Raw genomic sequence first — 15,033 nt, forward strand, 5'->3', positions numbered from 1 at the left:
GAATAGCTTTTTTTTCAATTGTTATCATTACCTGATTTAGAAATGCTATTTTGTAAAGCTTTTCCATTTCTAAGCTTACATGGTTGGTACCTTGTAATAAAAAACAAATAATTCTGATATATGAAACTATTTTTAGTATTTGTGAAATTTTGAAACTTATTATATGTATTGCTTGTAACATACTATCATTGTCCAGTTAAAAACATTGGTTAAAACTATCATTCTATGATTTGGAAATCTATAAGATTTCAAGAACAAGTTACACCAATACACTAACGTGTAATGAATACTTGTTAATGTAAAACAACCTAACATTTCCATCTAAACATATTAGGATGATGGCCCCATGAAAGAGTCCATAGGTTTTTCCACCACGAACTCCCTAAGTCACTTGAAAAAGAGCAACAAAAGTAACCCAAACATCTGGAGCAACTCCAGTCGGAAACACTAAAACCCCACCAGTTATCAATGCCTCAATCCCACCATTTCAAATGGATCATACTCTGATGCAAACCCTGCTTGCACAAAGGATTGCTACAACCTTAGTTGTATATGACGTTGTCTGAAATGAAAATATTAGGGACAACAGAAATGGTGGTGGCAGTCCATCTGTAAACCAAAACAATTTCAGGCCTTGTTCATACAAGGATTTCATGGGCTGCAAACCCCGATCCTTCTATGACATAGAAGGAGCCATTGGTCTATCCCATTAGATAGAAAAGATGAAGGAAACATTTCGCATTAGGTGTTACACTAAGGATTGTTGAGTGAAATATGCTACTTGTACACTGATGGATTTTGCCTTGAATTGGTGGAATAAACATGCTAAGTATATAGGTATCAATGAAGCATATGCCATGGGTTAGGAACCTCTGAAGCAGATAATGATCAAGGAATACTGCCCACGAGAAGAAGTCAAGGCTCTAGAGCAGGAGCTCTGGAACCTTATCACGGAAGTAGTAGAGGTGGCTACCTACACCTCCCGATTCAATCACCATACGAACCTTTGCCCAGGAATGGTGGATACCTAGTCCAAGGTCTGGTTACTGCCTCCAGACCCTCCATTTTCAATAGTGTCAAGCAATTAGCCTATCATTTGATTAAGCAATGTATCCGTCAGAGTATTATGATCCTGCCAAAAGAGAAGAACCAAACTGGTAGGACGAATAGGAAGTTCCATGGGAAGTCGAAAGGGGACTTCAAGAATTGCACGCCTAATCCAGAACCTGTGGCTATGTATGATGCGATCACAAACACTCCTACTCCAGAAAAGCACTATTTTGGAACCCTACCCCACTATACTAAGTGTAACTTCCACCATGTTAGAAATTTCTTGATCCGCATCATCTACAATTTGAGGGGTCACACCTTTAAGTTTTTCAAAAAGGCCCCGCACAACAAAACCTCAACCATTGTTGTAGGAGGAAGCGAAAACTGCTTTGAATGCAACCAACTAGGTCATTTCAAGAAAGACTACACTAAAATGAAGAACCAAGGTGCTAAAGGAAGAGCATTCATGATAGGTGCAGGAGATGCACGCCAGGAACCAACTGTGGTTACTGGTACGTTTCCTATCAACAATATTTATGCTTCCGTCTTATTTGAAACTGGTGCCAATATAATCTTTATTTCCCATAAGTTTAGAAGAATGATAAATCATAAATCATGCAGACTTTATGAAGCTTACACGGTAGAAGTAGTAAATAGTCACAAAGAAATCATTTTATTGATATTCACCAATGGCCTTCTCACACTGAATAACCACGTCTTCCATGATGACTTAATGCCTATGACCATTCGAAGTTTCGATATGATCATCAGAATGGATTGCTTATCAATTCATCGAGCGGAGATTCTATGTTACAAAAAGGTCGTTCGACTACCTTTACCCAATAATGAAGCCCTCGTAATATACATAGAGAAATCAGGAACGAACCTAAGAATCAACTCTTGTAGGAAGGCGAGAAAGTGTTTGCAGAAAAGATGATTCGCTTTCATGGCCCATATGGTGGATATATATGGCAAGGGTAAGGATATCAAAGATATTCTGCAAGTGTACGACTACCTAAAAATATTTCTAAAAGATCTATGGTGGTTGTTGAGGCCAAAAAAAATAAATACCATAAATATTACACATTAAAATAGTGTATAGTGGTAAAGGGATCAATTCCATGGAGATTAGTTCAATTTGTTACTTCTTTGAAAATCTTGTGGGATAATTACTTGTAAAACTAAAATAAAAAAATTGGAGGGGGGGGGGGGGGAGGAGGGGGGGTTTGGTCTTGTGAATTATTTAGAAGAAAAGTAGAGTTAAACTAAGATTTAAAGAAACAATTTAACAAAAGCAAGAATTTGATGTAAGATAAATTTTAGAAAGATGGTTAACTTAAGGTTTCCTAACTTGAACATTTGGTAAACATATCATTAGAACCTAATGTGTAACTCTTGTTTTAAATCTTTAATTTGGCTATAGCAATCTAAGAAGATTAAAATTGCCTAGACTTTTCTTAGTTATCAAATTAGCTAGAGAAGCTCATAACATATTTTCTTAGTTAAAGTCACAATTTCCATTAAGCATGTAATTAGTGAAAATTAACTAGAATTAAGAACCAAAAAGTCACCAAATCCAAGAGGAGTCAAATGCTTTCACTACCATGTTGGAGAAAATGTTTTTATGACAGTGTGAATTGAAAACTAACACAAGAATCACTTGTCGCTTGCTAATTTGAAGATCCATTACTTAATCAAGAAATTAGTCAACTAATCACTACAAATACATTTAAACTCATGAATAAAAACATACAAGTAGAAAGAAAATGTTAAAACATAAACCAACTAATCACTACAAATACATTTAACAACCGGGTCTTGGTAGAAGACTACTTTGACTGGAAAATATAGGATTTTCTAGGGTTTATACTATTTTTCAAAACATTGATAACAATTATTGATTTACAGGATTGTAAACACTTTTTATACAAGAAATGACACTAAAATACTTATGAACTCACCAGCTTTATGCTGATAAACTCTTTCAAAATAACTTGTATTCTTAGGTCATCAGTAGACAGGTACGGATGCAGCTTTTGAGAAGACGAAGCGCATGCTAGACTCCGCTTTATTCTGAATATATTTTTGGTGTCTAACAATTTGTAACAGAACACATTTGTACTACAATTATTATCTTAATGCAATGGATGTTGGTGCTTGTCTTTACTATTATGCTTTGTTATGATACTGTAGATGACGTCCTCCACCCCAGAACGTATTCCGTTGTTTTCGGTTTTGGGGTGTGACACCACAGTGCGGACTAATTCATTGTTCGGCAGTGAGAGCAAGACACTACTTTCAGTAGGGTTGCATGGGGCACATTGCCTGTGTTTTAGATGCTCGGGAGAAGGGTAAGGCGACAGTTGACGATGTACCAGTAGTACACGAGTACCCGGATGTATTTCCAGAGGATTTGCCTGGGATACCTCCTGAGAGACAGGTTGAGTTCAGGATTGACCTAGTTCCTGGTGCGGCTCCAATACCCAAGGCACCATACCGATTGGATCCTCCTGATATGCAGGAGTTGTCTACGCAGCTGCAGGAGCTGCTAGACAAGGGGTTTATCAGACCGAGAAGTTCACCATGGGGAGCCCCGATTCTATTTGTGAAGAAGAAGGATGGGTCACACCGTATGTGGATAGATTACCGGCAGTTGAACAAGGTGACGGTGAAGAACCGTTACCCACTTCCAAAGATAGATGACTTGTTTGATCAGCTCCAGGGAGCATCTTGGTTCTCCAAGATTGATTTGCACTCCGGTTATCATCAGATGCGGGCCAGAGATGATAATGTGTAGAAGACTACTTTTAGGACCCGCTATGGTCATTATGAGTTTGTGATGATGCTGTTTGGGCTCACCAATGCTCCAGCCGCGTTCATGGATCGCATGAACCGCGTATGCAAGCTGATGCTAGATCGGCCTGTGACAGTGTTTATTAACGACATCTTGGTTTACTCCAAGACTCAGGAGCAGCACGAGGAGCACCTGAGAGAGGTGCTAGAGACACTTAGGAGGGAGAGAATTTTTGCAAAGTTCTCCAAGTATGAGTTCTGGTTGCGCGAGGTGCAGTTTCTGGGACACCTTGTCAACCAGAAGGGTAAATTAGTCGATCCGGCCAAGATAGAGGATGTGATGCAGTGGGAGGTCCCGAAGTCTCCATTTGAGATCGGGGCTTCCTAGGCTTGGCAGGGTACTACAGGAGATTAATCCAGGACTCCTCCAAGATAGTAGTACCACTCACTCGACTGACTAAAAGTCAGTGGTGTTTCGCTGGGGACCTGAGCAACAGACAGCCTTTGAGACGCTCAGGCAACGATTGTGCGAGGCACTGATTCTCACGTTGCCAGAGGGAGTAGATGATTTTGTGGTCTACTATGATGCTTCGATCACATGCATGTGAGCGGTATTGATGAAGCGAGGCCATGTGATAGCTTATGCCTCTAGACAACTGAAGCCTCACGAGGCTAACTGCCCGACGCATGATTTAGAGTTGGGGGCTGTGGTGTTTGCCATCAAGATTTGGTGGTATTACCTCTACGGGGCCCGGTGTACTATCTACACGGACCACAAGAGTTTGAGGTAGCTCATGGATCAGCCGAATCTGAACATGAGGCAGCGTTGGTGGTTAGACGTGGTAAAGGATTATGACTGTGAGATCCTTTATCACCCGGGCAAGGCCAACATAGTGGCCGACGCCCTGAGCCGCAAGGCCGTAGCGACCCCGATTAGAGATATATGTCTGAGGATGACAGTGATTACTCCATTAATGGAGCAGATTAGAGAGGCACAGGTTGAAGGCCTAAAAGAGGAAAGACAGAAGTGCGAGAGGATCGTGGGTCGAGTAGCTTCTTTCGATTATGAAAGTCGAGGATTGTTGACCCTTCATAGGAGAGTTTGGGTGTCGTACTGGGGAGGAGTACGGCAGGTGTTGATGGATGAGGCCCACAAGTCTCGGTTCTCCATCCACCCAGGGGCGACGAAGATGTGCAGAGATCTTCGACCCGATTATTGGTGGCCCTGCATGAAGCGGGATGTAGCTTGGTACGTGGAGAGATGCCTGACCTGCAGGAAGGTCAAGGCAGAGCACCAGAGACCCCACAATAAGTGGCAGCCATTAGACATTCCCGTGCGGAAATGGGAGGATATCACTATGGATTTTGTTACTAAGCTTCCCAGGACTACACATGGAGTTGATTCGATTTGGGTCATAGTGGATCAGTTGACCAAGAGCACGCATTTCCTACCGATCCACGAGAGCATATCGGCCGTGAAGTTAGCCGATGTTTATGTGCGAGAGGTTGTGGCATGTCATGGAGTGCCTGTTTCAGTAGTATCAGATCGAGATGTCCGGTTTACTTCTAGGTTTTGTAAGCGATTCCATGACGAGATGGGGACTCATCTCCTTATCAGAACCGCTTTCCACCCTCAAACAGACGGGCAGAGTGAGAGGACAATTCAGACTCTCGAGGACATGCTTCGGGTATGTGTCCTAGATTTTGGTAGCAGTTGGGATACGTACCTTCCATTAGCGGAATTTTCGTATAACAACACTTACCACTCCAGTATAGACCGGCCTCCCTTTGAGATGCTCTACGGGAGGAAGTGTAGGACCCCAATCTGTTGGGGCGAGGTCAGTCAGAGAGTCATGGGGAACACTGAGGTGGTGCTTAAGACCACAAAGTTGATACAGCAGGTCCGTAGCCAGCTCCAAACTACTCAGAGTCAGCAGTAGAGTTACAGCGATAGGAGGCGTTCTGATTTGGAGTTCTAGGTAGGCGATATGGTCCTCCTCAAAGTGTCACCCTGGAAGGGTGTCATTGGGTTCCGGAAGAGGGGAAAGCTAGGCCCCAGATTCATTGGCCCCTTTAGGGTTTTGGCCCGGGTGGGTCGGGTTGCTTATCGGTTAGATCTTCCAGCAGAGCTTAGCCAGATCCACAACACTGTCCATATGTCTCAATTATGGAAGTGTTTGGTGGATGAGTCAGCAGTTGTACCGTTGGAGGATATTCAGGTTGACAACAGCTTGAATTACATCGAGAGACCAGTTGCGATCTTGGATCGAAAGACGAAGACCTTGAGGAACAAGGTGGTTCAACTAGTGAAGGTGCAGTGGTAGCACCGGAAGGGTTCGGAATGGACATGGGAGACCGAGGAGGAGATGAGGGAGCATTATCCGATGTTATTTTCAAAGTCAGTGGCAGCAGATTTTGAGGACGAAGTCTAAGATAAGTGGGGGAGAGTTGTAACGCCCCGTTCTTAGTATGCATTTAAAACATTATTTTTTTCTTTTTATTTTGGAAGCTACTCGACGAGTCAGTGGCCCTAACTCGTTGAGTAGCATTGAGTTAGCACGTGGAGTAGGCGTGGTGACTTGACGAGTCCATATTCCGAACTCGGCGAGTCTGCCAGTCTAGATGAAGCCCTAATTTTAGGGAGTGTACCATATTTAAACACCATTATAGCCCCAAACCAGCCTCCTTCACCTCTTAGAGACTTATTCCCGAAACCCTAGCCTCCTTAAAGTGTGTGTGAGTGATTTTTGCCCTTGTGAAGGAATTTTGGTGCATTGTTGAGCAAGAAGAATAAGGAGAAGGTAGAAGAACTCAAGGAAGAAGTAGTAGATCCAGATTATACTCCTCTTTGGCCATCCTTTCTGGTAATAAATCTTTCATCTTGGTTATTGTATTGCTAGATCTAGTTTGTCCCCAAATTGATGGTTTTGAGCTCAAAAACCCCAAATCCCTAGTCATGAAGATTTGTAATCTAGCCATATCTCGGATCTAGCCTCTCTTGAGTTCCAGGAACTCAAGAAGGCCACCTTTTGGTAGCCATGGCCTTGTTCTAGACAAGTAAACTCCATTTTATCCAAGTTTGAGTGTTATTGCTTCACTGCATCATAGATACACGTAAAGCTAGCAACTTTACGTGTTCAGATTATCCGAGAAACCCAGATCTATGAATTGGATGCACTAAAACTGTTTAGAATCGATTGAATAGAAGCTGCATGCAAAGAACTCGGCGAGTCGTTCTTCTGACTCGGCAAGTCGGTTCGCGAGTCTTAGATTCCCTGTTCAGTAGTAGCGAGTCTGTTAATGAGTGGAGTAAAGACTCAGTGAGTTAAGACATGGATCTGAGTGTAGAGGGACTCGGCGAGTCCAAGGCAATCTCCTTACCCGTAAGAACAGACTCGATGAGTTGTTCATACAACTCGGCGAGTCACAGACTGAACGTGTTCATATGATGAAGGAGGACTTGATGAGTTGTTCATACAACTCGACGAGTCAGATAAAGGTTGACTTGATGTTATTATAGAAGGAGAACTCGTCGAGTCTTCGATAAAATCGACGAGTAGAGTCGGGAAGGAAGTAGAAGGAAAGATAGAGACTCAACGAGTTGGCAGCCCAACTCGGCGAGTCAGGTCAACGGATTGTTAACTTTGACCAGGGGTAAAATAGTCATTTTACCATAAGATTAGTTATCAGTGTCTGATTAAGTGTCTTTTGGGAATTGTAGCCGGGGAGTTACCGGAGCAACAGTCAGACAGTTCCCGAGCAACATTTCAGCAACCAGCCTTAGGAGGTGAGTTCCCTTCCAGTAGGAATGGGTCTACGGCCATAATTTTGGTTTGTTTAGTTAGCAGTAGTTCCGGACTTCGGTCCGATGCAGTACTTCAGTGTGCTTGATGTCTTTGTGATTCAAGCCTGTCTCTGTGTTATGTGTTCTGTACTTCGGTCCGATGCAGTATGCAGTATATGTGTTTATGCTAGTAGTTATGATTATGCCATGCGATGTTCAGTTACTTCTGTACTTCGGTCTGATGCAGTTTCCAGACTTCGGTCCGATGTAGAGGGCAAGGCCCTGGTTAGTTCTGGACTTCGGTCCGATGAAATTTTCGGACTTCGGTCTGATGCAGAGGGCAAGGCCCTGGTTAGCTCCGGAATTCGGTCCAATGTAGAGGGCAAGTCCCTGGTTAGTTTCGGACTTCAGTCCGATGCAGCTTCGGAACTTCGGTACGATGCAGTGAGCAAGGCCCAGTATTTGCTTTATATGTTATTGTATGGTATGTGGTAGTTTGGGGGAGCTCACTAATCTTCGTGCTTAAAGTTTCAGTTTTGGTTTCAGGTACTTCAGCAATGGCTCGGGATGATGGCATGGCACACACCACAGTTTTAGCCTGGGAGTTAGACTCTGATATTTTGATATGATCTTGCCACTAGTATCGATTTGATAAATTTATTATGAAATTTTCAGATACATGATTCATGGATTTATCTTTTAATATTTGATATTATGGTTTAATAAAGTTTTCAAACTAAAGTTTTTGGGTTGTATTTTCGGAGCATTACAGTCAAATTCTCGAAGTTTGTGCTCCAAACTTCAAATATCCATATCTTTTGCATACGAGCTCTATTTTTGAAGTTCTTTATATCCACGTGTAGGTGAGATTATGCTCTACATCTTTCATTTAGACTCTGTCGCCTAATTTTGACTTTATTTTTGACATTATATTAATATTATATTTTTTTAACGGGCCGAGGCAAGAAAAGTCCGTTAAAACTTCATAACTTCTTCATCCGATGTCTATTTTCGCCTGTCTTTTTACTGTTGTACTACTATTAACGAGACCTTCGATTCTCGTTTAGGTTGTGTCGGCTAAAAATCACCCGATCTTTATTTCGAGTTTTTAAATGTCTACTGCTATACCGAAACTTAGAAAAATCATAACTTCCTCATACAAAGTTAGATTTAGACGTTCTTTTTATGAAAGTTCTCGGTTTAGCGAATACTACGACTGTCATTTAGATTACTAAGGCTAAAAAGTAGTTTATCAAAAACTCACTTTTTACGCTATACGGCATCGTGTCGGTTCTGTCGCGAAACTTCGATTCGTCATAAATTCTTCGTTATAACTCGGATTTCGCTAGATGTTTCTAACGGGATTCTCTAAAACTTTCAATAATAAAATTTTACTTATTTCAAATTTTATATTTTCATTAAATTTCAATATTAGATTGGAATCTCATAAGACTTCCAATATTTTCCGAGTGATTCTAAACATAGTTTTACTTCATTTCTAGTAAAAACTATCTGTTAGAACTCAACGCTCAAATTCATATAATATTTCATTATATTTTTCACTTTTAAAATTACATAACATGATAAATGAACGTTTATGTTACAAATACCTCCTCCTTTTGAGGATTTCGTTCCCGAAATCACAACGATTTAAAAAAAATGGGGATATTTTTTTTCTTATCTCATTATTATTTTCCCAAGTATAACTTGGGCCTCGATGATATTTCCACTTAATAAGCACTAACTCTACTTCTTTATTACGTAGATCAATCGTTCTTTCGTTCATGATCTCCTTCTTCAATCTTCTGACTGGAATTTTGTCACTACATAAGACATGGTTCTCTGAACCAATCAAATCACTTCGCAGATTTATATTAATCGAACTTGATTCTTTATGACCAATAAGGTCTGAACGAAAATCATCTTCTTAGTCATCACCGAAACGAAGGTAATGATATACTCGAACAAAAACGGAATCAATTTTCTATCTTCTTGGTCACCTTGTGACTTTCCCTGATCAAAGTGTGAGTCCTGTGCTTCCGGTAGTATAGGCCTCTACTACTATTCACACCTACTCATACTCGTCCCAAGTATTGTCTCGCAGTCCCCATGTTCTTATCTCCTAAAATTACAAAACGATTTAACACATACGAATGTGTCCAAATAGTCCTAAAATTTCCCTAGACTCTACTAGGACTTATTCCATGCATATCTTCAACATAATTGTGCTTCAACTCGATTGGTGATGGAAACACTAGACGATCAGACAACTTCAGAAATTACATCAACCGTTCTATCATCCCGCCAATCAAATGTGTACATTCGGATGTACCATACTCCTCTATACGTACTGTTATTTTATTAGACGCATTCTAAACACAAGATATCGTTCTTACGATATCTTCTGATAGGTATCATTCACTAGCGTAAGCCTTCTCATTTCCTCCATTTACTCAGTTCACTATGAGTCTTCACCATGACGTTATGTTCACAAAAGCAGGCGTTCAACATATCGGAACGAGAATATAGATAGAGGAAGGTTTTGACGTATATTCCTCCTTATTACTTTGAAAAGTTACATGCCGGTTCTAATAGCGTAATTAAACATTTAGAATCCTGAGCACATAAAATTTCTAGATTCGGTCGGCAACAGACCATATATCCAATCAAATAATAGCATATAAGGCATATAATGCTATAACATAAATCATTTAAAACATAAAATCAATTTAGGCATCTAATCCTAAACTAAGCTAGTGCTTGTGTCAATTCAGGTGTACTACCTAAAATATATTAGACACCCATCTCATAATCATTGCTTAGCATTCTAAGTTTAAGTCTAGATAGTGGCGAAGTATTTATACGGCCAGGAGGGGAAGTGCCCCCTCCCCCCCAATTTTTGGTCTAGAAATAGAAAATACACTTACAAAAATTTAATTCTAGGGCCTGTTATCTTCAAACTTGGGCTTTGGCCCCTCCTGAATCAGACTCCAACTATCCAAGCCTCAAGTGACTAGTCCGAATTCTAAAAAAATATTCAGAAATCACGTTCGATTCTTGTTCTTCCCCAATTTCGTTGAGTCGCCACTCGCCAGTGTTCACTGTTGTCGCTGCTATCGCTGATTCGCTGTTGCCTGCTGTCGCTGCTCGCTGTTGGTCAGTCGGTCTCAGTCTCGCCATCGCCCATCGCACCAACACCAAAAATCAGGCATGGCGATCTTCTTCTTTCTTTTCTAGTTCACTTGTTCTTTGTTCTAATTGAATGTTGTGCTGCACTGTTGCTGCTGTTTGTGAGTTTCTCCTGTTCTCCTGACTCCTCTTTTCTCTCGGTCCTGTCCAAACTCCAAATTAGGGGTCAGAATTTCTCCTGTCAATTTGTGAATTTGGTTTATCACTTAACAGTATTCAATTATGATTTGTTTAGCTTTCTAGTCTATTTATTGTAAGCTGTAGGCATAGAAAAAAAAATTGATTTTGTTGTGCTTCAAACAAAACTAAAAACGAAGATGAATGAAAACCTTAGACTATTTTTATAAAATTGATTTGGTTGTCAATTTGTCAATTTGATTTGGTTTTACTTTTCAGTTTTCACACACTGCTAATTGTTAAATGAGTTATTGGTTATTGTTCTAATTTTGATTTTGATTTTGATTTTTATAGATATAATCATAGGAAAGATGAAAACCTTAGACTATTTTTAAAAAAGAAAGGCGAATGATAAAGAAACTAATCATGAAAGTGAAGAGAGTAAACGTCACAAAGTTTCAACAAGTGCGCCACAACCGCAAGAAACAAAAAATCAACAAGAGAATGAGCCACAACCACAAGAAAATGATAAACAACAAGAGAATGAGCCAGAACCACAAGAAAATGAAAATCCTAATGAAGTTGATTTGAAGAGTTTAGAAAGAGATCCCGCTAAACGAAAGCAAATGTGGGATTATCCGGTTAATTTAAGAGAACAAGTGAGACGAGCTTATCTGAATTTAGGACCTTTCCAAATACATCTTAAGGAGTATCAAGCTAAAGGTTCAACAAAACATCCTCGTAGATTCAAATATTCTTGGTTCAACATTTTCCCTAATTGGCTAGAATATTCTCCAACAACACATGCTTTTTATTGTTTTATTTGTTATATATTTAATGATAAACCAAGTGTGTGTCATGGTTACGATGCATTTACTGTTAAAGGATTTGACAACTGGAAAAAAGTTAATGATGGGAAAAATTGTGCATTCTTGAAACATATTGGTTGCTCACAACATAGAAATGCTGTTGGATTTGTTGAAAACTTGTTGAACCAAGCAACTCACATTGAAAATATCATAGTGAAGCAGAATGAAGCACAAATATTTAAGAACCGTTTACGCTTAAAAGTGTCAATTGACATAGTTCATTGGTTAAGCTTCCAAGCTTGGGCTTTACGAGGACATGATGAAACTCTTGATTCCAAAAATCGTGGTAATTTTCTCCAACTTCTAAAACTTCTATCATCGTATAATGATGAAGTTGAAAATGTTAGAAAGATCCTTATAAGTCAAAGTATACTTATGCGGACATTCAAAAAGAAATTCATAGTATTATTTCAAATAAAGTTCGAAAGCATATTCGTAGTGAAGTGGGGGATTCATACTTTTGTGTCATGGTTGATGAGTCACGGGATGAGCCTAAAAAAGAGCAAATGGCGATAGTTTTGAGATTTGTTGATGTGGAAGGAATCATACGGGAAAGGTTCTTGGATTTGGTTCATGTTAGGGATACCTTATCATTAAACTTGAAAACAAATATGTGGAGACAACTTTTACACTATCAATTTGATGTTAGTAAAATCCGTGGCCAAGGTTATGATGGTGATAGTAATATGAGAGGGGAATGGAACGGATTACAAGCACTTGTTCTTGAGGATTGTCCTTATACATATTATGTTCAATACTTTGTTCACAGATTGCAACTAGCCTTGGTGGCTGCTTCAAGGGAAATTATTCTGGTTCACCAGTTTTTCACAAACTTAAATTTTACAATTAACGTATTTTGTGCTTCCAGTAAGCATCATGATGAGTTACAAAAAGGCAAAGGCAACTGAGATTGAACAGTTATTGGAACTAGGTGAAATCGAATCAGGTAAAGGATGAATCAAGTTGGCACATTAAGAAGAGCTGGTGATACACATTGGGGTTCTCATTTTCGTTCCGTTTGTAGTTTCCTTAGCATGTTTGCTTGTACTCATGTTGTTCTCCAAGGAATAATTGATGACGTATCTGCTACTTATTCTCAATGTAGAGATGCTGATGCAGCTTACTGTTATCTGAAATGATTTGAGTTTGTGTTTATTCTTCACCTGATAAAGGAAGTAATGGGAAAAACTGAAATACTTTCTCAAGCTCTACAAAAGAAATCCTAAGATATTCTTAATGCCATGGAGTTAGTTTCAGCAACAAAGGAGGGTCTAAATGACTTTAGAAACAAAGGATGGGAAACCTTACTTGCACAAGTAAAGTTTTTTTTTTTGTGAAAAACATCAAATAAATATGCCAGATATGAAAGATCTATATACTTCTACTCGATACCGGCCTCGAAAAACAGACAATCATGTTACTTTTGAACATTTTTATAGAGTGGATTTGTTTACAGCCACATTGGACAAACAGTTACATGAGTTTAATAGTAGATTCAATGATCGGTCGATGGAGTTGTTAAGACTTAGTTCTACTTTAGTTTCTAAAGTGATTAACGTTGATCAAATTTGTCTTCTTGTTGAGAAGTATTATCCTGAAGATTTTACGGAGCAAGAGAGGATTCAATTATGATATCAATTGGAGATTTTTAATATTTATATCACAAAGAATCCCAGACTACGTGGTGTATCAACTATTGCTGACCTATGCAAGCATCTTGTGGAAACTCAAAAACATGATACATACTATTTGCTTGATAGAGTGGTTCGGCTAATCTTGACACTTCCAGTTTGTACCGCAACAACAGAGAGAGGATTTTCAACAATGAAAATATTCAAGAACCATCTTCGCAATAAGATGTCGGATGATTTTCTCGCAAACAACTTGGTGATTTACATAGAAAGAGAAATTGCTGAAAACATTGATTCAAAGTCTGTAATTGATGAATTTAAAGACATTAAAGGTCGTCGGGATGAGTTGTAATTCTTTTTCTATTTGTTTTTGGTGTTTATTTGTCGAAAACAGTTTTTTTAAGAACGTTAATTTCAATTTATAATACTTTCGGCCCCCCTAGTTAATTGTTCAAGCTTCGTCACTGAGTCTAGAAATCCTACAAATTCCTAGTTCACTTAGACTAATTCTCTAAAAATTTTGAAGTAACTTAATATTTTAAAATACTAGGGTTTATCACTACCCAATACCCCACTTAAATCTTTCCTATGGTTTGTAACCATATACTTACAAATGACTCCATTCATATATTGAACGTTAGACAATTTAAGTCTAAATATCAATATGTGATATTTAGCTCGCTTAAACTAGTGCTCTGATACCATGATTGAAAGACCCTAACTTTCATACTAAAGACATTGTCACTCCAAAACATGCTACATGCATATTCATAAAAACAATATTTTACATTAATAAAGTGATTACAAACTGCTGGATACAAAGCGACTATTTCAAAGTCTACCCATGTTACTATACTTTTATGCATACCTGATCCCTAAATACAAAAGTAATATTATAAACTATTTTAATTCTTCAAACAGTATATGACTATACTTGATTCTCATTACCTGCAATTATTAAACACTGAGAGGGGTAAGCGGTGACGCTTAATGAGTTCAGTAATAGATACAATATAACGTTATGCCACATATATACTTCAATATGGCAGAAGCAAAGAGGAACACGGAACAATAAAGACATATGTGTATCATATGATAGACTTTCCATATCAATCGATGATTTGTATTGGGGTGCAAAGTTATTCATTCATAACTTTGTAAATGTTTGACTTTTGTAAAACCCACTTGCATGTGGTGCTTTAGTCTTTAGACCCATTTGTTAGTTAGAGTGAGAGAGAGAGAGACATGTAAACACCTCTATAAATAGTGGGTTTATCCACTTATAGAGGTGTGCTTGAGAGATGTAAAAGTGAGTGTGTAAGTGTGTGTTAATTATGTAGTCTAGATCTAGATCCTATTTTTGTAACACCATATACATTCAATATATCTCTTAAACACCCAAATCACCATGTTAAATTGTGCAAGCTTTAATTCCGCATGCCAAAACATGTTCTTATGTCACTACAATTGGTATCAAAGCTTGGTTTTCACGATCAACGTGACTTTTGAAGAACGATTCTCAGTTTGGCAATTTTTGTCGCAATTTGAACAATTTTGGTGAGTCTCTCTCTATGATCTCTTGTAATATTTGGATTCGTGC

General features: G+C 38.9%; 1 protein-coding gene across 1 annotated transcript; it reads left to right on the top strand.

Moving 5' to 3' along the window:
• The first annotated feature begins 1,483 nt into the window (after positions 1-1,483).
• Positions 1,484-13,785, top strand: LOC145029676 (uncharacterized). Its single transcript, XM_078978170.1, has 6 exons — positions 1,484-1,562; positions 11,351-12,144; positions 12,231-12,534; positions 12,671-12,748; positions 13,259-13,388; positions 13,479-13,785. Exons 1-6 carry the CDS (start codon positions 1,484-1,486, stop codon positions 13,783-13,785), a joined length of 1,692 nt encoding a protein of 563 aa, XP_078834296.1.
• The last annotated feature ends 1,248 nt before the right edge of the window (positions 13,786-15,033 follow it).

This window comes from Lactuca saligna, chromosome 2 (assembly GCF_052625555.1).
Source record: "Lactuca saligna cultivar CGN05327 chromosome 2, ASM5262555v1, whole genome shotgun sequence".
Taxonomy (NCBI): Eukaryota; Viridiplantae; Streptophyta; class Magnoliopsida; order Asterales; family Asteraceae; genus Lactuca; species Lactuca saligna.

Excerpts from the sequence above, each read along its gene's own strand:
- LOC145029676 (XM_078978170.1), top strand. The coding sequence starts at position 1,484 with ATGAAGAACCAAGGTGCTAAAGGAAGAGCATTCATGATAGGTGCAGGA. Across the intron at positions 12,535-12,670 it reads AGCACTTGTTCTTGAGGATT|TAAGCATCATGATGAGTTAC; the intron begins GTCCTTATACAT and ends TTGTGCTTCCAG. Across the intron at positions 13,389-13,478 it reads ATTTGTCTTCTTGTTGAGAA|ACTACGTGGTGTATCAACTA; the intron begins GTATTATCCTGA and ends AAAGAATCCCAG.